Source organism: Lathamus discolor, chromosome 6 (assembly GCF_037157495.1).
Source record: "Lathamus discolor isolate bLatDis1 chromosome 6, bLatDis1.hap1, whole genome shotgun sequence".
Classification (NCBI taxonomy): Eukaryota; Metazoa; Chordata; class Aves; order Psittaciformes; family Psittacidae; genus Lathamus; species Lathamus discolor.
In genome coordinates, this window is record NC_088889.1 from 38,375,729 (window position 1) to 38,399,973 (window position 24,245).

Sequence of the window (24,245 nt, forward strand, 5' to 3'; positions counted from 1 at the left end):
CTCCTCCGTGCACCGCACACCCGGGGCTGCTCCACCTTCCCCGAGCGCTTCCAGCTGCGGCGGGAGCCGGCGGCAGGCCGGGCGGCAGGGAGGGCTCCGGGACCGCACGCCGGCAATTCGGGCAGGCGGCGGACGGGTCTCCCCGGCCAGGCAGGGGTTAAGGCTTCTCTGTTGTAGTTTGTTTCCCTTTGCCAAAGTGGGTGTTGCTGGAATGTCTCCTCTCCTAAGGAGGGGGGCCGAGCCGTGTCCTCTGGAGAGGGGGGATGTCAGCATCAAAAAGAAACAAAAGGGGGAGGTTTCCAAAAATAAAACCCTCCATCCCCTCCAGGCGCTGCCAGTGCCAGAGGCAGGCGCGAAGGTGCTCGGAGCTGCCTGCAGAGCGCGGGAGCTCTCTGGGAGCCCGGCAAGCGGGACCGGCTGCTTTCCTCTTCTTCCTCCTCCTCCGGTCCGCCCGGCAGCCCGCGCCCTTGCCTCGGCACCGCTGTCAGCGCCCCGGGCCCCGGTGGGCGGCAGCTCCCGGCTGAGCCCCGGCGCGGGATGGGGCGGTGAGCGGAGAGCCGGCGGTGCCCGCTGTCCCGCAGCCGCCGCACGATGCCGGTGGGGCGCTGAGCGCCCCGCGCAGCCCGTCTGCCCCCGCTCCCGGCTGACACCATGCGGGGCGCCGCCGCCAGCCTCCTCCCGCTCACCTTCGCCGTCCTCCTGGGCTTCGCCGAGTGCCGCCCGGACTCCGCGGCCGCGCTGGAGCCGGAGCGCGGGCGAGCGGCGCGGCCGCGGGGTCGCGGGGCTGCCGTAGGGACGGCGGGCGCGGCGCGCAGCCTGTCCCCGGCGCACGGAGCGCCCCCGCCGGCGCGGCCCCTCCCCGCCGCTCTCCACGTGGATCGCGGCTCCGCGGCCGCCGCGGGGAGCCCGAGCGGAGGTGACGGCCGGAGGCAGCGTCCCGACCGCTGGCTGCCCGCCTCCCTGGGCCGGGCGGGCGATGACGGGCTCGGTCCCGGCGCGGAGCAGAGGAACAGGCAGGACGCGTCCCGCCAGCGGCAGGGCGGGGGGCTGACAGCTCGGGTCGTGCCCCGCTCGAAGGAGCCGAGCGGCAGAGGGAGGATGCTGGGGTAAGTGCTGCGGGCGGGCCCTGCCAGGGGTGCGCGGCGTGAGCCGCGGCTCTCCCCGGCCGTCATCCCCCGTCCCATCCCCGCGGGCGCTGCGGGGCGGAGCGGAGCGGGACCCGCGCTCGTGCCGCGCGCCTGCCCCGCACGTGCGGCCGGCCGAGGGGGTGCGGGGCCGCAGGAGGTGGGAGAGGGCGGAGCGGCCTCGCCGGGCGCCGCGGGACGGAGCGCGGCCGCCTCCGCTCCGCTCCGCTCCGAGCAGGTACCTGGCCTCTGGGCGCTTTCCTCCCGTCGCGGGCCCCTCGTACGCGCTCCGTGCGGCCGCTTCCCGTGGCTGCAGCTGGCTCGGCCGGGGGAGGCTTCCTATGACTTGCCTGGCAGGACCGCTTCCAGCTCCAGCCTCTGTCTGTTGGAGGGGAGATCGTATGGCAAGGCCAGCTGCTGCGAGGGCAGCCTGCGAGAGGGATGTCTGGTGCAGTCTGACGCCCCATGTCCCCTCCTCTGGGGGTTAGTGCCCTCCCTGCTCTGCCCTGGGTGATGCCCCTTGTGATGAGCTCCTTTGACAGCTGGGAAGGGCCACCAAAGCCATGGTGCAGGCAGTTTGACCCACGCGTGTGTCAACGTGTGTCCACTCCCCCTGTGCACCCTGCCAGTGTGATAGCGAGGGTAGGCTCTGGGCTTGCTGCTCACTGATGCTGGCAGAAATGCCCTCTGCTAGCATTGGGTGGGGAGCTTCACTACGACACAAAATGCATCTCAGTTTCTCTCTTCCGTAATCACTTCATTGCAAAATTTCAAGATAAGAGATGTTCCCTGTGCCACTCTGTACTTCCTTCAACAAATCCACAGAAGCACCAAACTTGCTCTTCTTCCATTATGTTTGATACATGAAGTATTTATCATCAACAGATAACCAGTCGCAGGTAGCTCGTGAGCAGATTTGAGCTTACCCAGTCCATTCGCCTGGGTTTGTCAGCTGCCCAGAGCAAGAGTCTTGGGCTCAGAAGGGTTTTACCCTTTCTGCAGTCAGAGTGTTGTCAGCATTGCTTTGGGGTCACAAGGCGGTTCAGTTGGATTTGAGTTGTGTGTGATGTAGCCCGTTTCCTTCTATGACTACCCTGAATGGTCTCCACCAGGTTTTCAGGAGGCAGCTGCCTCCATTGTCAACAGCCACCCTGTACTGCTGTCAGAAGGGGCGGGCAGCCCCAAGGCTCACGCTATGTTCAGAAGAGCGTGAACCTCTTTGCAAGTAGCTTTCCTTCAGCCCTTAATCAAGGGTGTAATCAATGGCTGGTCTAGCTGTTGACCTGTTACCAAGATTCAGCTTCCTGGGGTATTGGAGGATGCTGTTGCCTCCAACCTTAGAGGCAGGAAGAGCTGTGCCTCAGTGCTGTGTTCCCCACACAGGCTGTGCTGCGCTCTGCCTCTGCTCTGCCCTGCCCTGCCCTAGAAGATGAGGGCTGGGGGGTATGGAGCTTGCTCCAGTCCCCATTAACTTGAACTCTGGAAAGTGCATATAATGGCTTGTCATCAGTGGCTTTCCATCTCTTCTGCAGTCCAAATCGGCACTTTTAAACTTTTCTGTGACCTACTGTCTTCGGAGTGTATGAGAAAACCTAGCTGCAATAATTGTCCGTGAGTAACCACATGGCGTTACTCCTCATGGAAAGCTAGCTGCTGCTGCCTCCTTCTATTCAGTGAGACTCCGTCCTTCCACCTCATCCATCTTCTTACGCCCCTTGCTGCACCGGACACATTTCCATCCAGGAAACTCAGGGCCCCTAAAATACTTCATTTCATGATGTTTCATTTTTCTGCCAGGTGGGATATTTTCTCTTCTGCTGTTTACGCTGAACTCCTACTACTCTCTAGGATGACAACCTTCATTTTCCCTTACTCAGGTAGCTTTGCAGGCTGCATTAAACCCTGCTGCTATTTATTTATACAGTAACTTTGGCTTAAAATCTCAACTCCTGTGTGGGTTGCCCTTCCTGATTCCCCAATCAGACCTCTCTGCTGGTACTTCCATGGGGCCTGCACCGTCCTGGGGATGAAAACCCCGTTTATCAGCACTACATCCTTTTCTGGATAAGTATTTTTTCTCTTTGTTTGATAGTGGCATACCCAAGACTGAGTTTCTTTCCTTGGGACTGTTTGAATGTGTCTGCCATCCTGCTCACATCTGACCTTGTTGCAGATGGGGCTTGCCTTGCACCTTTGCATATGTGCGTCCAGCCACAAGTCTTGTGAGAGATGGGTTTTAGTGTTTCCTCCTGGAGGCTCATTGTGAGGTGACTTCTGACACTATGCAAATACTGCAGAAAATTGCTGTCTTCTGAGTGAGGAAAACAATGCAGCCCCGGGAGCATCTCTGCTGTGTTCTGCTCTTCTTAACACACTTGTTTCTCAACACCTCACGACTAGAAAGGTTTCCTTCCATGTTTCCTGGGGTAGCGAGCTCCCATGCTCTAATGTGTGCCAGCTACTGTTGTAATTCTGTGCCAGATGCATCCCTAGTTCGGGCTGGCCAGTCCTGCTGGGAGAACACTGTACGCGTCTCCCTCCACCTCTGTGTTCCCTGGGATGTGACACCCTTGTTCCTCTGCCCTGTGGCTGGGAGCGTGGGTCCCGGTAGTGATCCTCAGGTGATGTACACAAAATCAGAGGAAGGTGGGTAACAGGGGAGCAATCTAGGGAAGCCTCTACTTCTGGTACCTGCCTGGGTAATTTTCAGGGGCATATGAGGCTGCCCAGGTAACACGATGGGAGTCGCACACTCTCTCTTTCTCCCTCCCACCTTCTTTTTGTGTATTCTGTCCCCCAGTTCTTGTTTAATTGCTGTTGTAGACACCATCTGTGGCTATTTAGTCCTGCTTTACCCAGGCGTTGTGGGATGTAGGTTCCTGCTGCAGTACGTGTACATTGCTGCTCAGGAGCAGAGGCAGTTAACGCTGTTGTGGACTTGGCAGAGGATTTTCAGTGGCTCATCAATGCCAGCAGCCTTTTGCTAATGTTCTTCATAGGGTCTGACTGCAAATGTTTTGTACACAGTTGGATAAAGTTCACTGTCCTGCAGTAGAAAGGCAGACCTGATGATCTAATGGTCCCCTGGCCTTCTGCTAGGATGCTGAAAATGACCTGAATGGAGCCAGCATATCTGGCAGCACAGAGTGCTGCATGAAGCTGGGAGATGCTGCATAGATTGCTGTTAAAATAAGTAGTGAAAGAAATAGTTCTACTGAATGGTTCAGAAACAGTATGTGATCATCTCTGAGGCTGCACACATGTTGAAACTATGTGAAGCCACAGTCTTACTACTGTTTTCTTGTTTTCCTTCCCCCTAGACTTGTTAAAGTTGTTTGGCTCTCGTTACAGATAACCCTGCAAGCTCCTGCAGGCTTTTCTCATCCTGGGTGCCACTTTGCATAGTGGGGGCCTGATCCTTATGGTATTGGCCTTTGGCCGCTGCAGCAAAGCCGGTGATGAAGGACTGGCTTGTTACAGCTCCTCTGCCCAAGCTGCAGGCTGTGCTAGGGCATGCAGTCAGGGCTGTGAATGGGACTTCTGGATGTAGGGAGAAGCTACATGGCTATAGCTGTGAGGGGTGTCAGGGAGATGTCTGTCCCAGAACAGGAGCAGGCAAGTGAGTAATGCCTGACACGCACCTCCTGTGCACCAAGCTCTCACAAGGTGCCAGGGACTATACCTGGGTGTGGATGGTACATCCTAGCAGCAGAGTGAGGAGCGCGCTTGGTCTGCAGTTGCTTACTGCTGCCTGTGCTGTTTGGAGACCTCAGGGTGTACCTGGCACTTGAGGCAGGGGCTGAAATGTGGATCCAGTGCCTCACCCTGCATTTTGCCAGAAAGGCAATACCAAAGACCCACGTCTCCACTAGTGAGCTGTACCTTAGGGCTTTCTCTGGCACAGTGGCTATTCAGCTGCCTGAGCTCTCCAAAAAGGGGAATCAGACTATTGGAAATGGTCTCTGTCTGCTCCAGTCTGAGCTGGGCTGGGAACTATTTTGGAAGGTGCTAAGTGGCCCTTGAGCCCTGTAGCGGCCCAGTGTTACAGGCAATCAAGCCCCAGTGCCTGGGAATGTCCCCAGCAACATTTTCTTTCCTAGGAAAGGCGTGAGCTAGCTGGCTTGGCCCTTAAGAAGGTAAATACAGTAATTAACCTATTCCACTGGTACAAGACAGGTAGGAAACACAGACAGTTTTCCCAAGGCTTGTTTTGGCACCAGCGGCAGGGCTGGGAATAAGGCATCCCTGCGGAGCGTGACCTAGTTGGATGTGTTCAGTGGTACTTCAGCTTAGGACACCTGTGTGAGGACATCTCTGCTCTTCTGCTCTGATATGGGGCTGTGTTGAGCTTCTTTCCACCTGGGAGAGTTGCTGACCCCTTTGTGTGCCCACCAATCCTCTCGTCATTCTGCATCCCAGGCAGCAGGGTGAGAGTCCTGCTCCTCTCACTGCTGCCGGGCTCCCAGTTTCACATGATGGGTAAGAAGGAGGCAGCCTGGGTGCTCAGCCTTGCACAGCTGCTGAGGGCTTCAGAGTTAGGAGCATGGCTTTGGCTCATGTCATTGTTAGGTCTGCCAGGGGCTTGGTGCATCATGGCGCCAGTGGGTCCCCTTGCTGGGCAGCTCCACCTGCTGCCTTGGAAGCCCCCATCCTCTGTGCAATGCAGAGTGATCAGGGGCTGCTGAGGGTGTACAGGTAGCTCCACAACAGCCACCCTTGGCACAGTGACACCAGACCTGGAGGGTCCCTGCCACTTGTTTTGCAATCCAGAAGCAGGGCTGGATGGAGGGACCCGGGGCTGGATGCACCCTGCATGTGGCTTACGCCTGATCCATGTCTTTACCCAAAGTGTTGGTGATGGCACGTGCAGCAAGACAAGCACATCTGGGGGCCATTACTCTCGAGCACCATCCTTCCACACTGTAAACACGCTGTGCTCCTTAAACCTCCCAGGATTCATTCTGAGTTCTTTGTAAGACAGTGAAAACCACATGGCTTTCAAGCCATGCAATTGTCAACTAAAAGCTTTAAATAGAACCAGACCTGCTCATGACTGGGTGCCATGGAGCAGAGGCCCCATAGCTATTTTCCTACTGCTGATGCTCTTGCTTTACCTGGGGCCCCATGCCCTGTGAGTTCCTGTGCACTGGGCTTTCATCGTGAAATAGTTGTGGTCCTTCTCTGCACTCCAGTACTACATGCTGCTCCTCCCAGGTGCTCACTTCCAGGCCTGGAGATCCTGCCTGCCTCTGTCTCTGATATCCTCTCATCCAGGAGGTTGTGGAAGGAAGGGACATTCCTGTCCAGGTACTCCCTCTGTCCCTGCCTCCGTGGGCATCCCTGCCTGGTTGCTCCCTTCTCCACATGCTGGGCTGTTCTCCCCCCAGGAGCATCACCCTGGTGCTTAGCATCTCCCTTCACCTCTGGTTGGCAATTCATGTCTGGAGTTGGCAGTAACACAGAGCAACTGCGTTAATGAGAGGTTTGTGCTGAGCCTAGCAGGGGTTTCATGCCATCAAGAGTGATCTTGTCTGCTCAAGCTTGGGCCCCTGTCTGTTTTAGTCGCATACCTTTCTTCCTACAACCTCTGGCGCACTGTTGGAGTTGATGAGCACCTAGCAGTATGCTCCCTCCAGCATACATGTGAGACATGCAGATAAAACTTGAACTTTAATCCCACAAAGGGATTAAAAGGGTGTGATTGAAGGCCAAAACAGCTTCTCTGGGGAAAGCAAAGATGTTTATGCTGCTGCTTGGAGTGGAGTCCCTCAGTAGACCTTAATTACCTAAAGATGAGCTCCAGCCCAGTACTTTTCTCTCTTTACTGATCTGGATGTCTTTAAAAAGTTTAAGGCCTTTCACTGGCTCTTACGCAGTAAGTAAAGGAAAGTTTGGTTTCCTTGGATACTTTCTGGGAATGCCTTAAAGACGAGACCCATGGATCTATTTGGGTTGATGGACAAAAAGCTGGAAATTGGTACTTTAGCCCAGCCAGAGCAGATGTGAGTGGATGCAGGAATTACTTTGGCTTATTCTGTTTGCAGGAAGTCACACCAAGGGAATCTAAGTGCTTTCTGCCTGTAAAAATGTACCCAGGTTGGTAAAACGTTGATCCGGAAGGGCTGGATAGCACTTTACAAGTGATGTGGCTTCTCAGACCACTTCCCCTTCCCCTTCTCTACAGGCAGCTTCGTTCATGAACACCAGAACAATCCTTGGCACACCTGCTACCCGCTGTCTTTGGCTCTCCTACAGCAGGAGCCCCACAGCTTGAGCTCTGGCACTTCTGGAGTCTCATCTCATGCCATGTGGTTGCAGCAGTCACAGGGATACCATTTCAGAGCAGGATCATCTTCTGACCCTGCTGTGTTCATGTTAAAGCCAATCCAGAAGACTAATGCACATGTTTCCGTGGTTTCTGTAAATTCTGTCAGCAGCCCTGACTGCCTTGTCCAGCATTAGAAATAAACCATACTCCTCACTTCGTTTCCAGAGGCTTTCCAGAGCTTTCAGCCTGCCTATTTCTAACTCTCTACCTTTTGATGACTATACTCTCCCATCTACCTAGGCATTGAAAAGCTACATATTCATAAAACCTTCCCTCAAAGGTGAGTAAATATGCTTGGAGACCACCCTGCAACTTGTTATTCCTTCTCATTATAGACATAAATACGAGGTGTGTCTAGAGGAAGCAAGATTAGCTGCCTGCTTGGGCATTGCAGAGCACCTCTTGGAGGCACAGCACTGCCTTTGATAGCTGTATGTTGGCAGTGATCACTACCTGAAAACACATAAGGGAAGAGGTGGGGAGGACATCATTTATGTAAAGGTAGTCAAAAAGTTGCTGCAGCAAAGTGCTGGAGTTAACAACCATGGGATGATCTGAGCATCCTGGAATTTGTGTAGCACTGTGCATGTCAGGTAGACACAAAGTTCATAGCACTGGAGAGTCCCCAGGCCCTGGGTCGTGGCACCAGAGGCAGATAACAAATGCAGGACTGGGGTGCAAGCAGGAAAGGGAGAGCAAGCCAGGAGTGGCTGGTGTGGCTGCTGGAGGGCTGTCCTTCTTGGGGTAATGAGCAATGAACAGCACCAGGCAGCAGCACTTAGGTGGAGAATGAAGCGTTGTCTTCGGCCAAAGCAGCTCCGGACATTTGCGGAGGCGAGATGCTATGACCAAAGTTGGAGTCAGGCCCAACTTACACCCCAGTGCCATGAAGTGCCATGAGATCTTTAATGATCCCAGGCTGCTGGCCTCCAATTGCTCTTGGGAGGAAAATGGTTCCTCTGAGCACTGTGCCAGAAGCCCAGCATAATGCCAGTTGGGCATTATACTCCTAGAGGGATCGCTCGTACTGCAGCATTCACATAGCCCTTGGGGGTTTCTTTTCCAGGCACTTAAACAACTCGGCCCTTGTCCCATTGGTTTTGATCTCAGCTGCTGGTCCATCTGGAAGGAAATATCACATGCTGCAGGAAATAATTTTACGGGTGACTCAGAGGTGCTGGCTGCAGAGAGACCTCAGCTTCCCCTTCTCCTAACCACGCTGCTTTGTCTCTCTGCTTAGGCCAAATGTCTGTGGCAGACAGTGTTGCCCAGGATGGACCACGGCTCTCGGAACAAACCGCTGCATCAAACGTGAGTATGACAGCCTCAGCTGGTGTGCATCTCCTGATGCACCCCTACCAAGCGCTCGGGTATGGCTGCAACCCTGAACATGCCTCCTGTGTTGTGCCAGGGCACGTGGATTGTGGGGTCCCTGCAGGCAGTGCTCCAGCCTCCCTATGGGGCTGCCAGGCTGTGGGTCAGCTCTCCCCACCTGCTGGCGAAGTCTGAGCATGCTGAGTAATTATAGCTTTACTTTATTATCATTATTAGTGTCCATCCCAAGCAGGGTCTTGTTGGGGCAGGGCATTGCAACGGCACGTTCATGGCTGACTTTCAGGCCTTGGGCTCTCATCTTCCTGTTTGGAGCAAAAGGCAGGTCTGTGAAAGTCCCAGCAGGTGGGAACCAGCAGTGTGGGGCTGTGCTCATGTGGGTGAGCAGTGCTGATGCTGAGGGGCAGATCAGGGCTGCAAATTACCTGGGTGCTATTAAGGAAAGCAGTTAATGGAGCTGGCACAAGGGATGGGCCGGGTAGGGCTGGAGGGTGGTGCAGCATGTGGATGTGTGAAATGGCAGGGAGTGCAGTGTGGGAACTGCCGGGGCAGGGCCCTCCTGCCTGCTCACAGAGGGGTTAATAAGGGCTCTGTTCCTCCGAGGACCCTGTCACAGCCCTGGGGCTGAGATCATTTTGGGCTGCCTGACACAGCACTGGAAGGGAAGGGGTTTGGGCAGGCACAAGTGCCGTGCATGCCAGGGGCAGCTGCACTGTCATCTCCATCCCCAATAGCTCTGCAACCGCAGCCCAGCCCCTGCTGGGATCCGTGTCCCTAACAATGGGCTTACACCATCCAGCGCACCCGTGGTCCTCCCCAGTGCACCTGCCGGACCCCAGGGAGGCGCGGGGCTGCATGCAGCGCCGGGGCAGCTCAGAGGACAGGCAGCACGCAGGCACGGGGCAGGCTTTCTAGATGGGAACGCCCTGCCCGGGATCCCGAAGAGCATCTGCGTTCACTCGGGTGGCAGCAGCTGCCCAGATGTTTAGCAGGGAAAGAAGCTCAGCTTTGTTTGCTGCGGGATCTCATGGAGCTTCGGCAGTGCTGGGATAATTGCATTAGCGATCGCTGCTCGGGAGCTAGGGGCCAAGGGCTGACTCACCTCCCTTCTCCCTCTCCCCCCTGCCGACAGAAGCCAAACGGTAGAGAGCGTGCTGTGCTGCCAGACAGCGTCTGTAAACAGAGCGCGGGGCCAGCAATGGCAGCATCTTTCTCTCATTAGGGATTTTCATAGGAGCGGTAGATCCGGGCTCACAGCCATGCAGGCTGTCTCGCAATCGCTCAGGTGCTGGGTCCTTGTCCCCAGGGATTCATTAAAAGGTCCCTGTCAACATGATTGGGCCTAACAGTGTCCCTCTGACAGGGGATGGTAAATCTCAGGCAGGATTTAGGGGGAGACTGGTGATGTGTAAACATCGTTTCATTCCCAGCTACCTCCCTCGCCAGGCTTTTCTGCTGGAGTTCAAGCTGCTGGAGGTGTTCGTCTGTTTTTAAAGCTGCCGGAGCATGCTGGACAGCCTGTCTCAGTTAGTTTCTGCACTGTGATGCTGTTTAGTGTCTGATCCCATGGTTTTTTATATGGGCATTTCAGGGAAGTTATCGGGGTAGAAATGCAGCCAGAGGGAACCTCTTAGTGTGATGGAGCAGGGAAGAAGTTGGCATTTGGGTCTTGGGCAGGACCTTGGTTTTCATAGATTTGAGCTTGGGTACAAGGAGATGATAGGCCAAAGTCTTATCTCCTTCCTATCATCTGCCAAGCATGGTGATTTCTTCCTTCTTCACCCATGCTTCTACAGGGACTTTCCTCTTGCCATATCTCTTGCATATGACTGAACTCAAGCCATGGGCAGGTGTGTCTAGCCTTTTGGCTTGTTCTAGCTTTGAGGACCAAAGTGCAGTGAGGACCTGGGGAGTTATCAGTGGCTGGGAGGATGAAAAAGAGAAATCTCTGTCTTTGGGACACCAGTATTTCTTGGGAAAGTGGAAGTGAGCTGAGAGGGTTTAGCAGGAAGGCCTCACCCGCTTGCAATGGACTTGCTTTCTACCCATGTGCTGCCAGCCCATCACATGAAACTGCATACAGGGCATCCCGCAGGAGGGGACATTAGGGATAATGAGCTACATTTGTATTTGGGTCCGAGGAGTTCATCCAACCTCCTGCCTGTTTAACTTAGAATCGTAGAATCAATTAGGTTGGAAAAGAGCTTTAAGATCATCAAATACAACTGTTACCCCAGGACTGCCAAGACCACCACTAATCCATGTCACTGAGGGCCTCATCTACACAGTTTCTGAACACTTAAATCCTGGGGTGAGACTCAGGCCTTTATGTCCTGGGTTTGGTGGAGAAGAAACCCGTACACACAAGCTGGCCAGAAGCCGCCTTGCACTGTTCATATTTCAGGGACTGCAGGGGCTGTGGTGTGCACTTGTCAATAACTTAGCTGCTGCCTATTAGCTCATCATCCTTCCCTTCTGCTTAAGAGCAAAGGAATCCTCTTGCTCAGCCTCCCGACGTTAGTTCATCAGCCTCTGCTTTCATCAACATTAGTCACTGAGGTTCTTTGTTACTTCTCAACACAGCAGCCTGGGCTGGTAATGTAGGGTGAGATATTTTCCTGACATGGATATTTTAAAGTTTAAAAGAAACAGTTTTAATCAGCATGTTGGGAAGGAATAAATCTATTAATGTGCTTGCTAATCTCATACAGATGGTCTTCTAGTTAAGATACTGGATGAAGGTGCAGAGACTCCAGAATGAGTCGCTAGCTCTACTGTGGTCTCGCAGTGTGTCTTCAGACAGTCACATTAGCATTTGGGGCTTTTACACATCTGCAGAATGAAGGTGACATTCACATGGTCTTTCCTGTTGGGTTTCTTCTGTACAGTGACTGTAAGGTCTTTTGAGCCCAGACTGGTTTTCACTGAAGTTCTGTTTTCCCTTTATTATTCCTTCATTGCTGTTGATATCTCTGCCTGTCAGCCGGCACAGATCTCACTTGTGTTAAATTATCCTCCCCTTCTGGGTGTGCTGACATGATCAGAGCTTTAAGTTAGACTGAGATTACATCTCACTCTGCATCAATAAGCAAGCTTTTCCATGAGAAAGCGGACTAAATCACCCCAGTGGTACAAGTCCTTCAGCATCTTCCCAGTTTTCCTGTGAATGCCTAGATGAATGGACAGGTTCCCCTGCATTTAAATGGGACTGAGCAGGAGCTGCTTACAGGGAAGATCTACACCACTCTCCTTGACCTAGAGCATGTGCAAAGCAACAGGGACACAGTAGTTTAATGTCACTTCGCAAAGTCATTGCTCAATCCTGGGCCAGGTGTGCCTGCAAGGTGACATAGACTGGACTTGGTGGCCTTCCTCTCTGAGGGTCCTGACTGCCTGGCCTAAGTGAGCCGTCAGAGACATGCCACAGTCATCCTTGCAGTGTGATCTTGCAGGGCTAGACAGCACCAGACTTGGTCTGTGAGGGCATTGCTAGATGCTCTTGAGCAAACTGGCATCGCTACTAATGCTAATTCAGCAGTGCTCCAAAACTTGCCCTTTTATTGAGAGTTTTGAGATGACTCTTTTTGCTTTCCCTAAAGCCACAGGTCCTGCAACAGGTGATTATGTGAGACTACAGTGAGAAGACATGAGTGGCTGTTATCTTAACAGAAACTGTTCATAGCCCCCACAGCTGGGGACTGACATCTCAGAGTAGCCCTTGGGCTCAGAAACCAGAAAGCAAAGAGAAAGATTCCAAACGAACTGTCTTGTTCCTTCTGTCATTGTTATGGTTTTGGGAATCTGACTCATGATTTTACACACTTGGCTTTGGCAGTACTTCCACTGAACAATCTGCTCTCCCTACATCGCAGAGCTGGACTGAGTGAAAACCAGTGACTTTTTAAAGCTCTTTCAAGTTCTGCCTGAGTCTGCAAAGGCAACTGGGAAGGGGATTAATCCTGGAGCTGGAATATTTCTCTTCTCTGTATCAGTTGCCTTAAGGGCTTTTTAGAGTGCCTGGTCACCTATCACCGCCATCCTGCTGAAGGGCATAGCCTAACACGACTATGAATGTTGTTAGTGGGAGAGGCTGTGAGAACTGCTGTGGTCCCAGGTCCTGGCATCGCGGCTCTGCAGTATTTCAGCACGTGAAGCAGTTGTTTTCAATGGCAGGTTTCCTGGGCTGGTGGCGTTTGTTAAAACAGGCATTTATTGCGAGATAATGGTGGGGACTGGCAGCCTATTTAAATCACAGCTGAGTTTTATATTATAAATTACATCAACTTTTGGAGTGCCAGACTTCCCAGAGACACGGTTAATTCCTGCCTGACTAGGACCCTGTCTCTGTTCCAGAGTCTGCAGTGGTGGCTGATTTATTTTACTGGGGGATTTCATCAAAACCTCTGGCTTTAACCTATACAGCTCTACGTGACTTGGGTTCTCCCTTGTCTTGAGATCTCTCTCTCTTCCTGAGTGTTAACAGGGTAATAACAGTCAAATGAAGTATTCCAGCCAACATATCCCTGATCTAGTTAGGAAAAGCTGATGGCTGTCCAGTTTTGGGGTGAGGGAAGGGTTGTGGTGGTGATACTGCTGTGAAAGGGCCTCAGAGTCTGCACAAGGACTTCCTTTGCTTGGTGACAGCAGGATGGCACATGAGGGTAGAGCTCTCTGTGTGTTTGTTGTCTAGAAGCAGTGTTTCTCACAGGTGTGCTTGGATCCCATGGGGATGGAGAGCGCAGCCAGAGAGGGAGGAATGTGCTAGGAAAGCCTAGCAGCCACATGCGAAGATGGTGGGATGTTGGATGCTCCTGCAGCCTCCTGGGGCTGTCCTGAGGAAGGGATCCTCAGCAGAAGCAGTGGATGCGTGTTTCAACCCATCCACAGGGCTCCCACGCAGCTGGAGTTTAATGTCCACCTTGTGTTCTCAGACAAGGTTTCATTACTCTTTGACCAGCCGGCCCTTTCCTTCTTTGAAGGATGACACTGTTTTACAGTGTTGCTCAGAGCAGCGAGCCTGGTCCTACCTGAGCAGGCTGTGGTCTCCTGGCTCTTGCCGTCTGGGCTATAAACAGGATTGGCATTTGTTGACTTGAGAAGTGTTAGGGTCCAGCACATAATTAATAGCACTTTCCTCCCGGGGTGCAAACTGAAGCTGATGTGCTGTAATTAGGAACACACACAGGCTCAGAGTGTGATTTGGGCAAGAAGTTAATGAACTGTAAGTCCCCATAGCTGTGGAGGAATTTGAGTGCAGTGACTCCAAAATCAGCTGTGGTGGGAGAGCAGGAAAGTTCTCAGAGGGGACAGGCCACGGAGGGGAGGAGGATCATGCAAATCAGATCCCGAAACAGAGGTAACCCCCAAAAAGGTAACACTCAATCCCTTACTTTGGGATTGATGTCCTGTCCTTGCCCAGAGTGTTATGGCCAGGGATAGGCCATACGTGCTCTACAGACCATGCTACTTATTCCTGAGCTTTCTGAAATGAGTATTGCTGGAGAAGAGCTCTGCAGAGGCCAGTGAAGAGAAGTGGGAGCAGAAGCAAGTCTCTGATGGAGGTGACCTTGTGTTAGGGACCCATGGCAGCAGTAAGACCGTGCCTTTGAAGGTCACCTGCCTTCAGAGAAGAGATGGAACCACCCTTGTGCTGCCCCAGATGGGTGCCACCACCATGGGGCTGAGCCCCATGACCACTAACTGCCTTTCTGTGTCTCCTCAGCTGTCTGTGACCCGCCGTGCCAGAACAAAGGCTCCTGCAGCCGGCCCCAGGTCTGTACCTGTCGCTCGGGCTTCCAGGGCTCCCGGTGTGAAGAAGTTGTTCCCGAGCAGGAGTACCACCCACCTGGTGCCGCTGCCGCCTTCCAGCCCCCCGTGAGCTCCCTGCGGAGGAGGACCAGCACGGCAGGGAGGGATACATCCCTGCAAGGGGCTCAGGCACCCGTCCCACGGCACGTCCCGACTGTGTAAGTTAAACCCAGTTCCTGGCAGGATGCTCCTCCAAGCCCACAGCAGATAGCGCCATGATCCGTCAGGCCACAGCCTCTGCTTTGTGAGACCAGGCACTTTGGCTCCTGGGGGAGGCTCCTTCCTAGCCTGTGGGAGCTGATGTAAGGGCATTGGGTCTTAATGTCCATCCAAGGGACTTGGTTTGTCCCCAGCACTGTGTTATGGTCCCCAGGCACATGCAGAAATGGGACAGGCTCATAATGGTCCCATGTGGAAAGAGTACTGTGAAGTTCAGCAACTTTCCCATGTCCAGTTGGTGAAGAGCCTCCGTTTGGTAGCAGCAGGGTGGATGAACGAGTGCGGGTTAAATCTCTTTCCCAAGAGGATGTGTTTAGAGTACCTGCAGAAGGGTACATAGATCTGAGGTGCTGTTAATCTGTGCTATAAGTACTGGTATGAACAAAGTGAAACTCAGAGATATCTCCTGGCAGACTCTAGCTGTTATTGAGCCATTCATTCCGTATTTCTGTGCCATATTTCAGTGCCACCTTGGCAGATGCCTGTTTATTGGGTACAAAAACAAAGATGCAGTTGATGGAGGTTGCAGAGGCCCATGCAGGAGGTCCGAGGTGTGTGTTAAGCTCAGGATGACAGTGGTGACATCGTCTGGTCATTTGGGTGAGGAAGAGCTTATGGTTTCAGCCCACCTGCCTCAGATCAGTGCTGAGGTGCTCTTGTACCCAAGCTGCAACTCCTCCATGCTTTGGGTTTTGTGGAGTCCTGCTGGAGCTGTGGGTGTTCTGCTGAGGAAGGCAGTAAAGGTGGGAAAGGTGCCTTTCCGTGCAAGCACTGCCAAGCACTGCTGCTTTGCTGACAGCTCAGTGGAGGTGGAGAGGTGGGAATGGTGCCTGCTGCTATACAACAACCCACACATGATGTTTGGTTTTGGCTTTGTTTCGGTTGGTTGGGTGGGTGGGGTTTTTTCTAAATCATCTCTGCTGTTCCGCTAGGGTCCATGGCTATGGGAGCAAAGTGTTAGGATGCACCACCGCTAAAGGCCCATGTCTTTCTTGCTGCTGCTTGCTCAGTTGCCGGGCCAGAATGACTGGTTTTGTTGGTAGCCACCACAGCAGAGAACTTACATGTGGCTTCCAGCAGAAATCCCTCAGCCATAGTCAAGAAAACATTACAGCAAATTCCAGGTGCCTAACCAGGAGGTAACCTCCGTTCTTCCTTCTCTGTTCTGAGCTGTTTTGACTTTCTCTGTCAGTGCCACTTAGAGCTGCCTGAGGAGAGAACATTTTGGCCTTTGTTTTCCTCTGTTCCTGAAGTTGATTTTAACATGCCTATTGCGCCTAAAGTAGCTGTTGCCCTTCTGTCTCTTCTGAAGCAGAGGCAATTCATGGGCTGGAGACATTTCTAGACACTTACTTTCAGCCATCTACAATTTTGGAGGGGCTCAAATGACTGATGGGGAATTGACTGACACGAGGTAGTTCAGTGAAACTGGCATATCTCAGTGCCCAAATGAAAGATAATCTGATGGGAACCAGATTCAGTCAAGGCAGAGGTGATGCTGGCGGGGAGAGATGGCCAGGCCCCTGTCATCACTGCCCTGAGAGGGGCTTGGTGCCCGAGCAAGCACGCAGCCCTAGCACATGCCTGCAATCCCGGCCATTGCTGACGAGTTTACCTACAGTGGTGACCTCCTCCTACCCCTGTGTGCCACGGTGTGTGGAGGGGCTGCAGGGGGCGGAGAGCAGTGCCCTTGGAGATAGAGCATCTGTTGAAGGCTTTCCCAGTAAGGAACATGACCTCAGGCTCTGCACAGAGGACAGCGGGCTGTGCACTGGCAGAACATTCCTGTCCGCACAGTCAGACGCAGTGTCTAGCAGTCACTGAGCTGGGATTGCTGAATGCCCAGCTGCCTGCGGTACCTTAAATCCTCTGGCGCTGTCCCAGGGAAATAGGACTCCATTAAGGACTGTGCCGTGCCTTTCCTCCTTCCCTCCCCATGGAAGCCGTAGAACATTGCCTTATCCCACACTTCAGCGAGGGCATTTGACGTCCACCCTTTGCGATGGCCTCAGGTAGGACCCTGGGACACGTCCACTGCTTGCTACTTTCTCGACCCATCCTCAAGGGTTTGTGGAGGCTGCTGTGCATGTCTCCAAGAGGGATTTCTCACTGCCCCTTTGGGTACTGTGCCTCAAGCTGCTGCCTTTCCTGCCTGGGCATTGTGTAGCAGCCTTGCTTTGCAGGCTGGTATGGGGCTACCTGTGCCCTGGCACTGATCAGCATTGAAATGCCTCGCTGCAGCCCCTGGGTATTTTTCCCATACAATTCAGTTGCTCTGGTTTTGTCTGTGGCCCATATAACATACTGCGTGCAACTAGCATGACCTAAAAGTCTTGCTGCTGTTAAATGGGCTCTTCTCAAATATTTCGAAGTGGTCCCTTCAGCCTGCCAACTTCTGGGTTAGCTGTGGAGCCTGTAAGAGTGAGCATCTGCAGCCAAAGTGCATTCTTGCTGTTAGTGCACCTAGCCATGCCCTCCCACTCCTTCCCGTGCACTGGCATTAGTCCTCATCTGGCCCTTGGGTGAGTTGTCTCAGTTCACACAGCAAAATTAAGGATAATTTTCTGCCACTCCATTGGGCTAAATTGGCTCACTGAAAAATCATGGGGACCAGGAGAATTTGGCAGAATTGCAAGGCCAGCAGTGGAGGGGAGGAGATGGGCAGACTGCCCTTCTGCAGGAAGCCACATATTAGATTGGTCATTTGTCTCATGAAAACATGCTCTTAGACTTGTCTGAACTTGGACCCTGCTTCTTGCAGTTACAACATGCAACCATAGGTAATAGAATAGTTTGGGTTGGAAAGGACATTAAGACCATCTAGTTCCAACCCCCTGCCATGAGCAGGGTTACCTCCCACTAGACCGTGTCATTCAAGGGCCTGTCCAGCCTGGCCTATCATCTGTCTAACATCATCTATTTCTGTGCCACCACTAAAGTACTTTCTATGCTTCTGCATCAGGCTTTCTCCAAACTGTTGAACTGTAGCAGCAAAAGCAAGAAGCATATTGGCCTTCCCAGAGCTAGGTAGATCTTACTCATACATGCTTGTATGAGGATAGATTCTTGGGCACTGCAAACTCAGGGTCACCTTCACTGGAGTGAAGTTCAGTGTCGAGTCTGAAGGGAACAGCTTCTGTTTTCCAGTCCTTGGTCTCCTGTATAAGGATGGGTTGTTCTGATGGGACACTGACTTTTTCTAGTCAGTTCAGCATGATCCCACAGCAGCTGGCTTGCTTCTATCATTTGTTGATAAGGAAGAGGCAAAAGAAGCTCTTGGGTGTCTTGGTGGATGGACGACACTGGTGGTTCCAAAAGACTGTGAGACCCAGGATGAGCAACCAGTCCCCAGCTTCCTTGCACGTTCACATTGCTGACAAGGAGTAATTGAACAAGAGTGGGAGCTTATAGACCTCTCAGCTTCATCTTGTTGCACCAAGGCAGGAGATGAATCCTCACATGGGTACCTTTGCTTTCTTGTTTTGCTTATTTATGTGTATATTGGCTTTATTTGTGTTTGTATGGAGCTAGCAATCAGAAGCTGTAATGCAGTAGAACAGCTGTATGAAAATGAAACAAAACCCATGAATCCTCCTCAGAGACCTGCTCTCTTAAGTAGAGATGGGGTTGGTTTTGGTTCAGTGTGTCCTGAAGTTTGTCTTCAGAAAGAGTCAGGAGAGCAGCCTCCTGGGTTATTCAGGAACTTCCTGGACCAAAATACTCCCCATTTGCCTGAGTGGTAGGTCTGCTTTAATATGTTTTCTCTTTCGCAGCTAGTACAACTTGCTGCTTATAATGACTCCCTCTTCACTATGGAGAGTAGCTTGATCTACAGGTAGGAAGTCTTTCGGTGTCTGGAGGAGCCTATAAAGCCTTGGTGAAAACCATGATTAAGCAGTGCCTGTCTCCATGGCCCTGTTTCTGCTACATACACTCAGGCTCTCCACAGCTCACTTATACCTGGAAGCAGAAGCCATGATACCTTCTGTGGCTTCTCTGCTGGGAGAGCCCAGGAAGTGTGACTGACAGCAGAAGATAAGTGACTGTCAGTCTTCTGCCCTCAGCCTTGGTGAGGAGTAGCAGCACTTTGACAGTAGGGTTGTACTTGTCATACACAACAGGTGTACCAGTTGAGATTGAGAGGTTTTTGAACCTGGCAGGTGTGGAGGTTAGAAAATGGGTATGTGGGCATCTGCAGTGTGGCTGTCATAGATCCATTTCTGGGCATGCTGGCAGTCCCTGGAGGATGTGGATGTGGGCATCAGCCAGAGCGTTGCCCAGCCAGAGCGTACAACAGCTGTGCTGAGCACAGGTGTCAGTGCTGCAGTGTTACACATAGCCATTAGTGCCTCTGGAGAGCTACTGGGGAAGAGTCGCTGCATCCTTGCCTTGCCCTTATGGTGCTCACTGTCTCTTCCTGAGACTGAAGAAGGCGGCATACCCAGCCTTACCTGAGGTCAGCATTGCCCAGGGCAAGACATGGCTTGGAGAAGGGTATCTCTGGGTTTACTTTGATGATAGCAGAGCTGATGATGCTCAGACTTATCCCTTGAAATACAGGCTAATGAGTACCACTTCCCAAGTTCCTTCAGCAGGCCATGGTTCAGCGGAGGTTTAGAGCTGGGTGTCTGAAGGAGCCTGTGGGGACTTGTTAGCTGCTGCAGAAGCCAAAGGCCCCTGCACTGTGCTGTTTGGGACAGGGAGTGCTCTGGAGAGTAAAATCCTGGGGGTGTTAGAGGCCCTTCCGGCATGGACTAGCTGCAAATCCTCCCTCCTCTTGATCTCAGCCTGAATCTCTGCCCGGAGAAGCAAAGCCCCGACGATGATTGTGCGGGTGGAGCTGCACCTCGGTCCAGAAGCCAAGCTAAATGGAAACAGCTTTGTTTTCCTAAGGCTGGAGTATCAGCAGAATTCCTGTTTATTTAGCAGGGAGTGGAAAAGGTTTGTGCCCCTGCTCCTCACCATCGGGACAGACAGCCACTGCCTCTGATTCCAGGCAGCGTGAGAGGAGGGTCCTGCCACTGCCACCGGACAAGAGCCACAAGAGCAGGAGTGCCACACATACATCTGTAACTGCCATGGAGACAAGGGAGCTGTGCTGCCCAGATGGGATTTGTGTCCTGGGAAGCAAGGCATCCTTCTTCTTCACAGAAAAGAAGCAGTGACTGGGACCTGCAAAGGATTTTCCTGGTAACCCAGGCAAGGGAAAAGGACATGGCTGTGGTATAAGGTGCTGAGACACTGCAGACAGCTTAATGCAGCTAAGCTCTTGAGGGCAGGCAGCTTCCTCTGAGAGGGCTGTTTAGGCAAGGCAGTTGCTGGGAGTTGCCTGGTGTTTTCAGGATGGAAGAGGAAGAGGCTGAGTTGCGACATGCCTGCCCCATTGACTCCTGATCTCAGAGACTCCTCTTCAGCGCCCTAGAAGAGACCTCCCTTCCTGATGAGAGGAAGGGCTATATACAGCCCTTGAGGAGTTGTGGCAAGAGCTCCTGGCCTGGAGACTCTAGGAACCACATGCCAGCAGGCAGGCTCTGCCAAAATGTCTATTCTCTCTCCTGGAAGTGAAGGATGAGAACAGCAGGGAGCAAGCAGAAGGTAGGATCTTGGGTGTGTGGCAGAGGTTGTTAGATGAAGAAAGTGTATTTCCCCCCTTTTGAATATGGTCTGAAGCCAGCGGCCGTTCTGGCGGCAGACAGATGGCTAGCACGGTCCTTTGCAGAGAAGAGTGGAGCCCATGAGTGAACCTAAAGGTCTCCACCCTGAGGTGGCCACCAAAAACATGACATTGAGCACTGTGTCTTGGCAGAATCACCTTGATCAGCTGGTCGCTGAGGACTAGTAGGTGAAATCAAAGTTCATTGCGAGATCACTTGATTTTTAAACATGCTGCTCCAAACAGATGGATTTGCCCTAATTGATAAAGCAGGATCTGGAGCCTCCTGTCTTGCCAGCTTTGAACTTTTCCGTATTCATGAGAGAAGGGGGAGATTTTTACTGCCTTACTTGGGTCACTGCTGAGTGTCCAGGACTATTTGTCCAGGGTGCGTATAGTACTAGGAGGGGGTCTATACTAGCCACATACCTACTGAACACACCTCCAGTTCTTCTGCTCACTTAAAACTGTTGCTCACTTTACTACCCAAATAGCCGAGGAAATAAAAGCTGAGCCTGGCTGAGAAGCACCCCCCAGCCTAAGTGCGTTCCCATGGCATAGACTGTGTCAGGTTTCCTACTGTGTTTGGGATAGAACCAGCACAGAAAATCCATAGCGTGTGATGTTAAATTCCTGGGGTAAACTGCTGGTGCCAGCCTTGCCTCTGCCACTGCAGGGTCTTTATGCTTGTTACCTGAATGACACATTTCCCCAGTGCAGATAAGCCCTAATTGCAGCATTCTAAGGTGCTTCCCTTTGGCAGTATAGTTTTCACAAGGTGGCCAAGCATTTGCATTCCTTGATCCAGAGCCAGCTTTCAGTAGATATGTGAGCCCTTGTTAAAAAGTTGAAACTAAAAATCTAGTGCCAGGCCATATGAGAATATGTGAGAAGAGATTCCACTCAGGGCAACGAGATCTCCATAAGCTCCAGATCCCAGCCCCTCTCCTGCTTTGACACAGTTGAAAGCCCTTGGCAAGCTGGCTGGGAAGCCTAAAGGAAAAACTCAAGCTACCCAAGAGGAGCGTAAATGTCATTTTTCTTATATAAAATACTTCTATTTTTAAATTACATGATAGACCTTCTCTAGCCTGGCACCGGATACAGTTGTTCTACTTTCTAGTGTTTTAAAGCTGTCAGCACCATTCTGGTTTATGTGTTTTATGTATTTACTTTCTAGGGGGTTGCGTACACTTCAGAGCAGCAAGAGGATAGCTGGCTTTTCAGGCTCCTTTTAAATTCCAAATATGGTCTTTACATTAGGCTTGGTTCTTCTGCACCTCCTTGGGAGCCATTCCTATAGCTCAATTCAGCCCCTAGTATCTGGGAGAAAACTTTCAAATGCACTATCCCTTCTAACTGAAAGAAAAATGCTACTGTTGGTGTAGTCTGATACTACCTGCAAGAGAGCAGGGTGCAGGGCGAATGCATTGTACATGTGGTAGGTTAGGTAGTACAGAAAATCCAGTTTATAGCCTATTTTATATACTATACATATATCATTTGAGACATTTATGACAATACAATTTATAAAGCAGTTGTGTAAAAAAGAATGATGTTAGAAGAGTGCTAAGGCCTCATGATCAAACGCTGGAGAGGTTTTCCCGCATGCCTGCATTAGGATTGTCATCCAGCCTGCTTTCAGCTCCCTTGTGCGTGTGGATAATGCTGTGGTTTCTCACACCTGACTGTGTGCTGCCTTATTTGGCTTAAGCTGGTACTAGAACAAAATCAAAGCTGTTCTCTTTGGTTTCGAGTGTTTCCCATAAATCACCAAGTGCTGGCAAGACAAAAGGGGTGAATTGAAGCTGATTTGAAGCGATTGAAATGGAGACGCAGAAGTCCCCATATAAGAGATGCTTTTTTTCCTCTCCTTTCTTCAGAAGCATCCTGAGAAATGCTGCCCTGAGTCCTTGGTGCTGGATGGGATTGGTACCCAGCTCTCCGCACCACCTCATTTTTGTCTCACTTGAGTGGAGACTCTCTTCAGGGACAAGCAGAAATTAAACATATAGGCAGGAATTAAGAAGAGGTTCAGGCTGGGAAAATATTATCTGTTACAGCTGAAGGGAAACAGTCCTCCATGGGAGGAAGAAATCTGGAAGAAGGAGAGGCTGAGATTTTGCAAAGTAGGAATGAACAACAAATTAGGCACCAGAGAGAAATGCGGCGCGGCTGCATTAGGACCTTCGAGGCAAAAGACCTCTGAGTCTCATGGGTTCTTTTTCCTCTGCACCCTAGGGTCCTGCACTGAGTCAAGGTATTCTTTATTGCCAGAAAAGATCTTGACAAATTGGAAGGAATTCTGAGAACTACAAAAAGAGGGAGGGAGGGAGCTGAGGGGAATGGTTAACAGACCCACATCTGCAAAACTGAGCCAAACGCTGGCCTTGAAGCATACTTGGAGGCTGAGGCTATCTGGAGGGGGCAGACAGGGTGTATTAGGTTGCCTGTAGCCTTGGCAGGGTGGCCATGCTAATTTTTCAGCTACGAGGCTTTCTACAACAGTGAAGTGCCAAACTCTTCCAGGGGTTTAATGACAGGTTGATAATGACACTGGAGCTCTGCCTTCTCCATTGCTTTGGAGCTGCACTGCTGAGGAGCTGGGGCCCAGGAGCTGCCAAGCCAGGCCCAGCCTTTCTGCCTGCTCCAGACCCCTTCCCATGGGGATGCCATGAAACCTGCTTCCTCCGTTGCTGATCCTCGGTGTGGATATTGGAGGTCACGTGGGAGAGGTGCGAGAGCAGATTCATGGTCATGGTACTCCTGGAGCACTGGCTTTGCTATCAAGCATCATGCATGTGTGGCCAGGAGCACTCCTGGTCCTTACCCAGGCTCTAGTCTTCTGGCTAGTGAGCAACTGGAGGGATGGAGGCAGTGCAGAACAGTAGAGCGTAGAAATCACAGGGATGCTCATTGATCCCCAGCAGGGCTGAGACTTCGAGAGTGGGAAGAAAAATGTCGCATCCCAACACAGCTCTCGTGGCTTGAGTGCTGGTGAGGGAATCCTGCATGTGGCTGGAGATGGAGAGATGTGACCTAGCTACATCAAGCCAATAGATCCAAAGGCCAAGTCCTGCTGGGTGTTCAACAATTCTTTTAGCTTAAGATATGTCTTAGATCCACAGTGTTCCCAGGGTGAGTGGGAGACCTCCCAGCACCTCCTGCTGTAGATGAAAGGCCTCCCCTTCTCCAGATGAGAGGACTACACACATCTCCTCTCCACCCTGTTGTTCTCCTGCCCTCTGTGTCTGCAGCCGCAAGCTCTTCACCTCATTCACACGCCCGGGATGAGAGGCTTGCCTGCCCTCTCTGTGTCCCATGTAAAGCGGGGGGCAGACAGCTGGCTCCCCTCACTCCCCAGGGTGCATGTGGGTGTGAGGATGAATAGGCTAAAGTGTTTTTTCAGGGCTTTGAAGCTGGCAGCCTGGTGGAGGGGGTGTTTCTAGTCAACAAGATGGGGATGAAACTCAAGAGTGCTTGTTTTCTCCCCGCTGTACAGGGCAGACGAGTGACCTCCCCACAGCTGGCAGGGAGGTTTTCACTGGCTGATGCCTCTGCAGCAGGTTTCATTAGACAGGGACCGGGTCCTCAGCTCACAGCTGTGTCTTGTGGAGACACAGGGCTCTTTGGGCTGGGGAGCTGGGTGTGCCTGTGGGCACAAGGGCAGGTTGATGTGCTGTCCTCATCTCTGCCTTTGCCCTAAATACAGGTCCTTCCCCTGCCAGGCAGGGTCCTGCTGCTCACTGTGCTGCGGAGCACAGGGAAGGGGAGAGGGGCA

At 52.2% G+C, this 24,245-nt stretch overlaps 1 protein-coding gene across 1 annotated transcript in view; it reads left to right on the plus strand.

Moving 5' to 3' along the window:
* Positions 1-325: 325 nt before the first annotated feature.
* Positions 326-24,245, plus strand: part of LTBP2 (latent transforming growth factor beta binding protein 2) — a 71,892-nt gene continuing 47,972 nt past the window's right edge. The window contains exons 1-3 of the mRNA XM_065686138.1: positions 326-1,106; positions 8,693-8,763; positions 14,507-14,750. Coding sequence (XP_065542210.1) covers positions 652-1,106; positions 8,693-8,763; positions 14,507-14,750 — 770 coding nt within the window. The 5' untranslated portion in view covers positions 326-651. The remainder of the gene's footprint in view (positions 1,107-8,692; positions 8,764-14,506; positions 14,751-24,245) is intronic.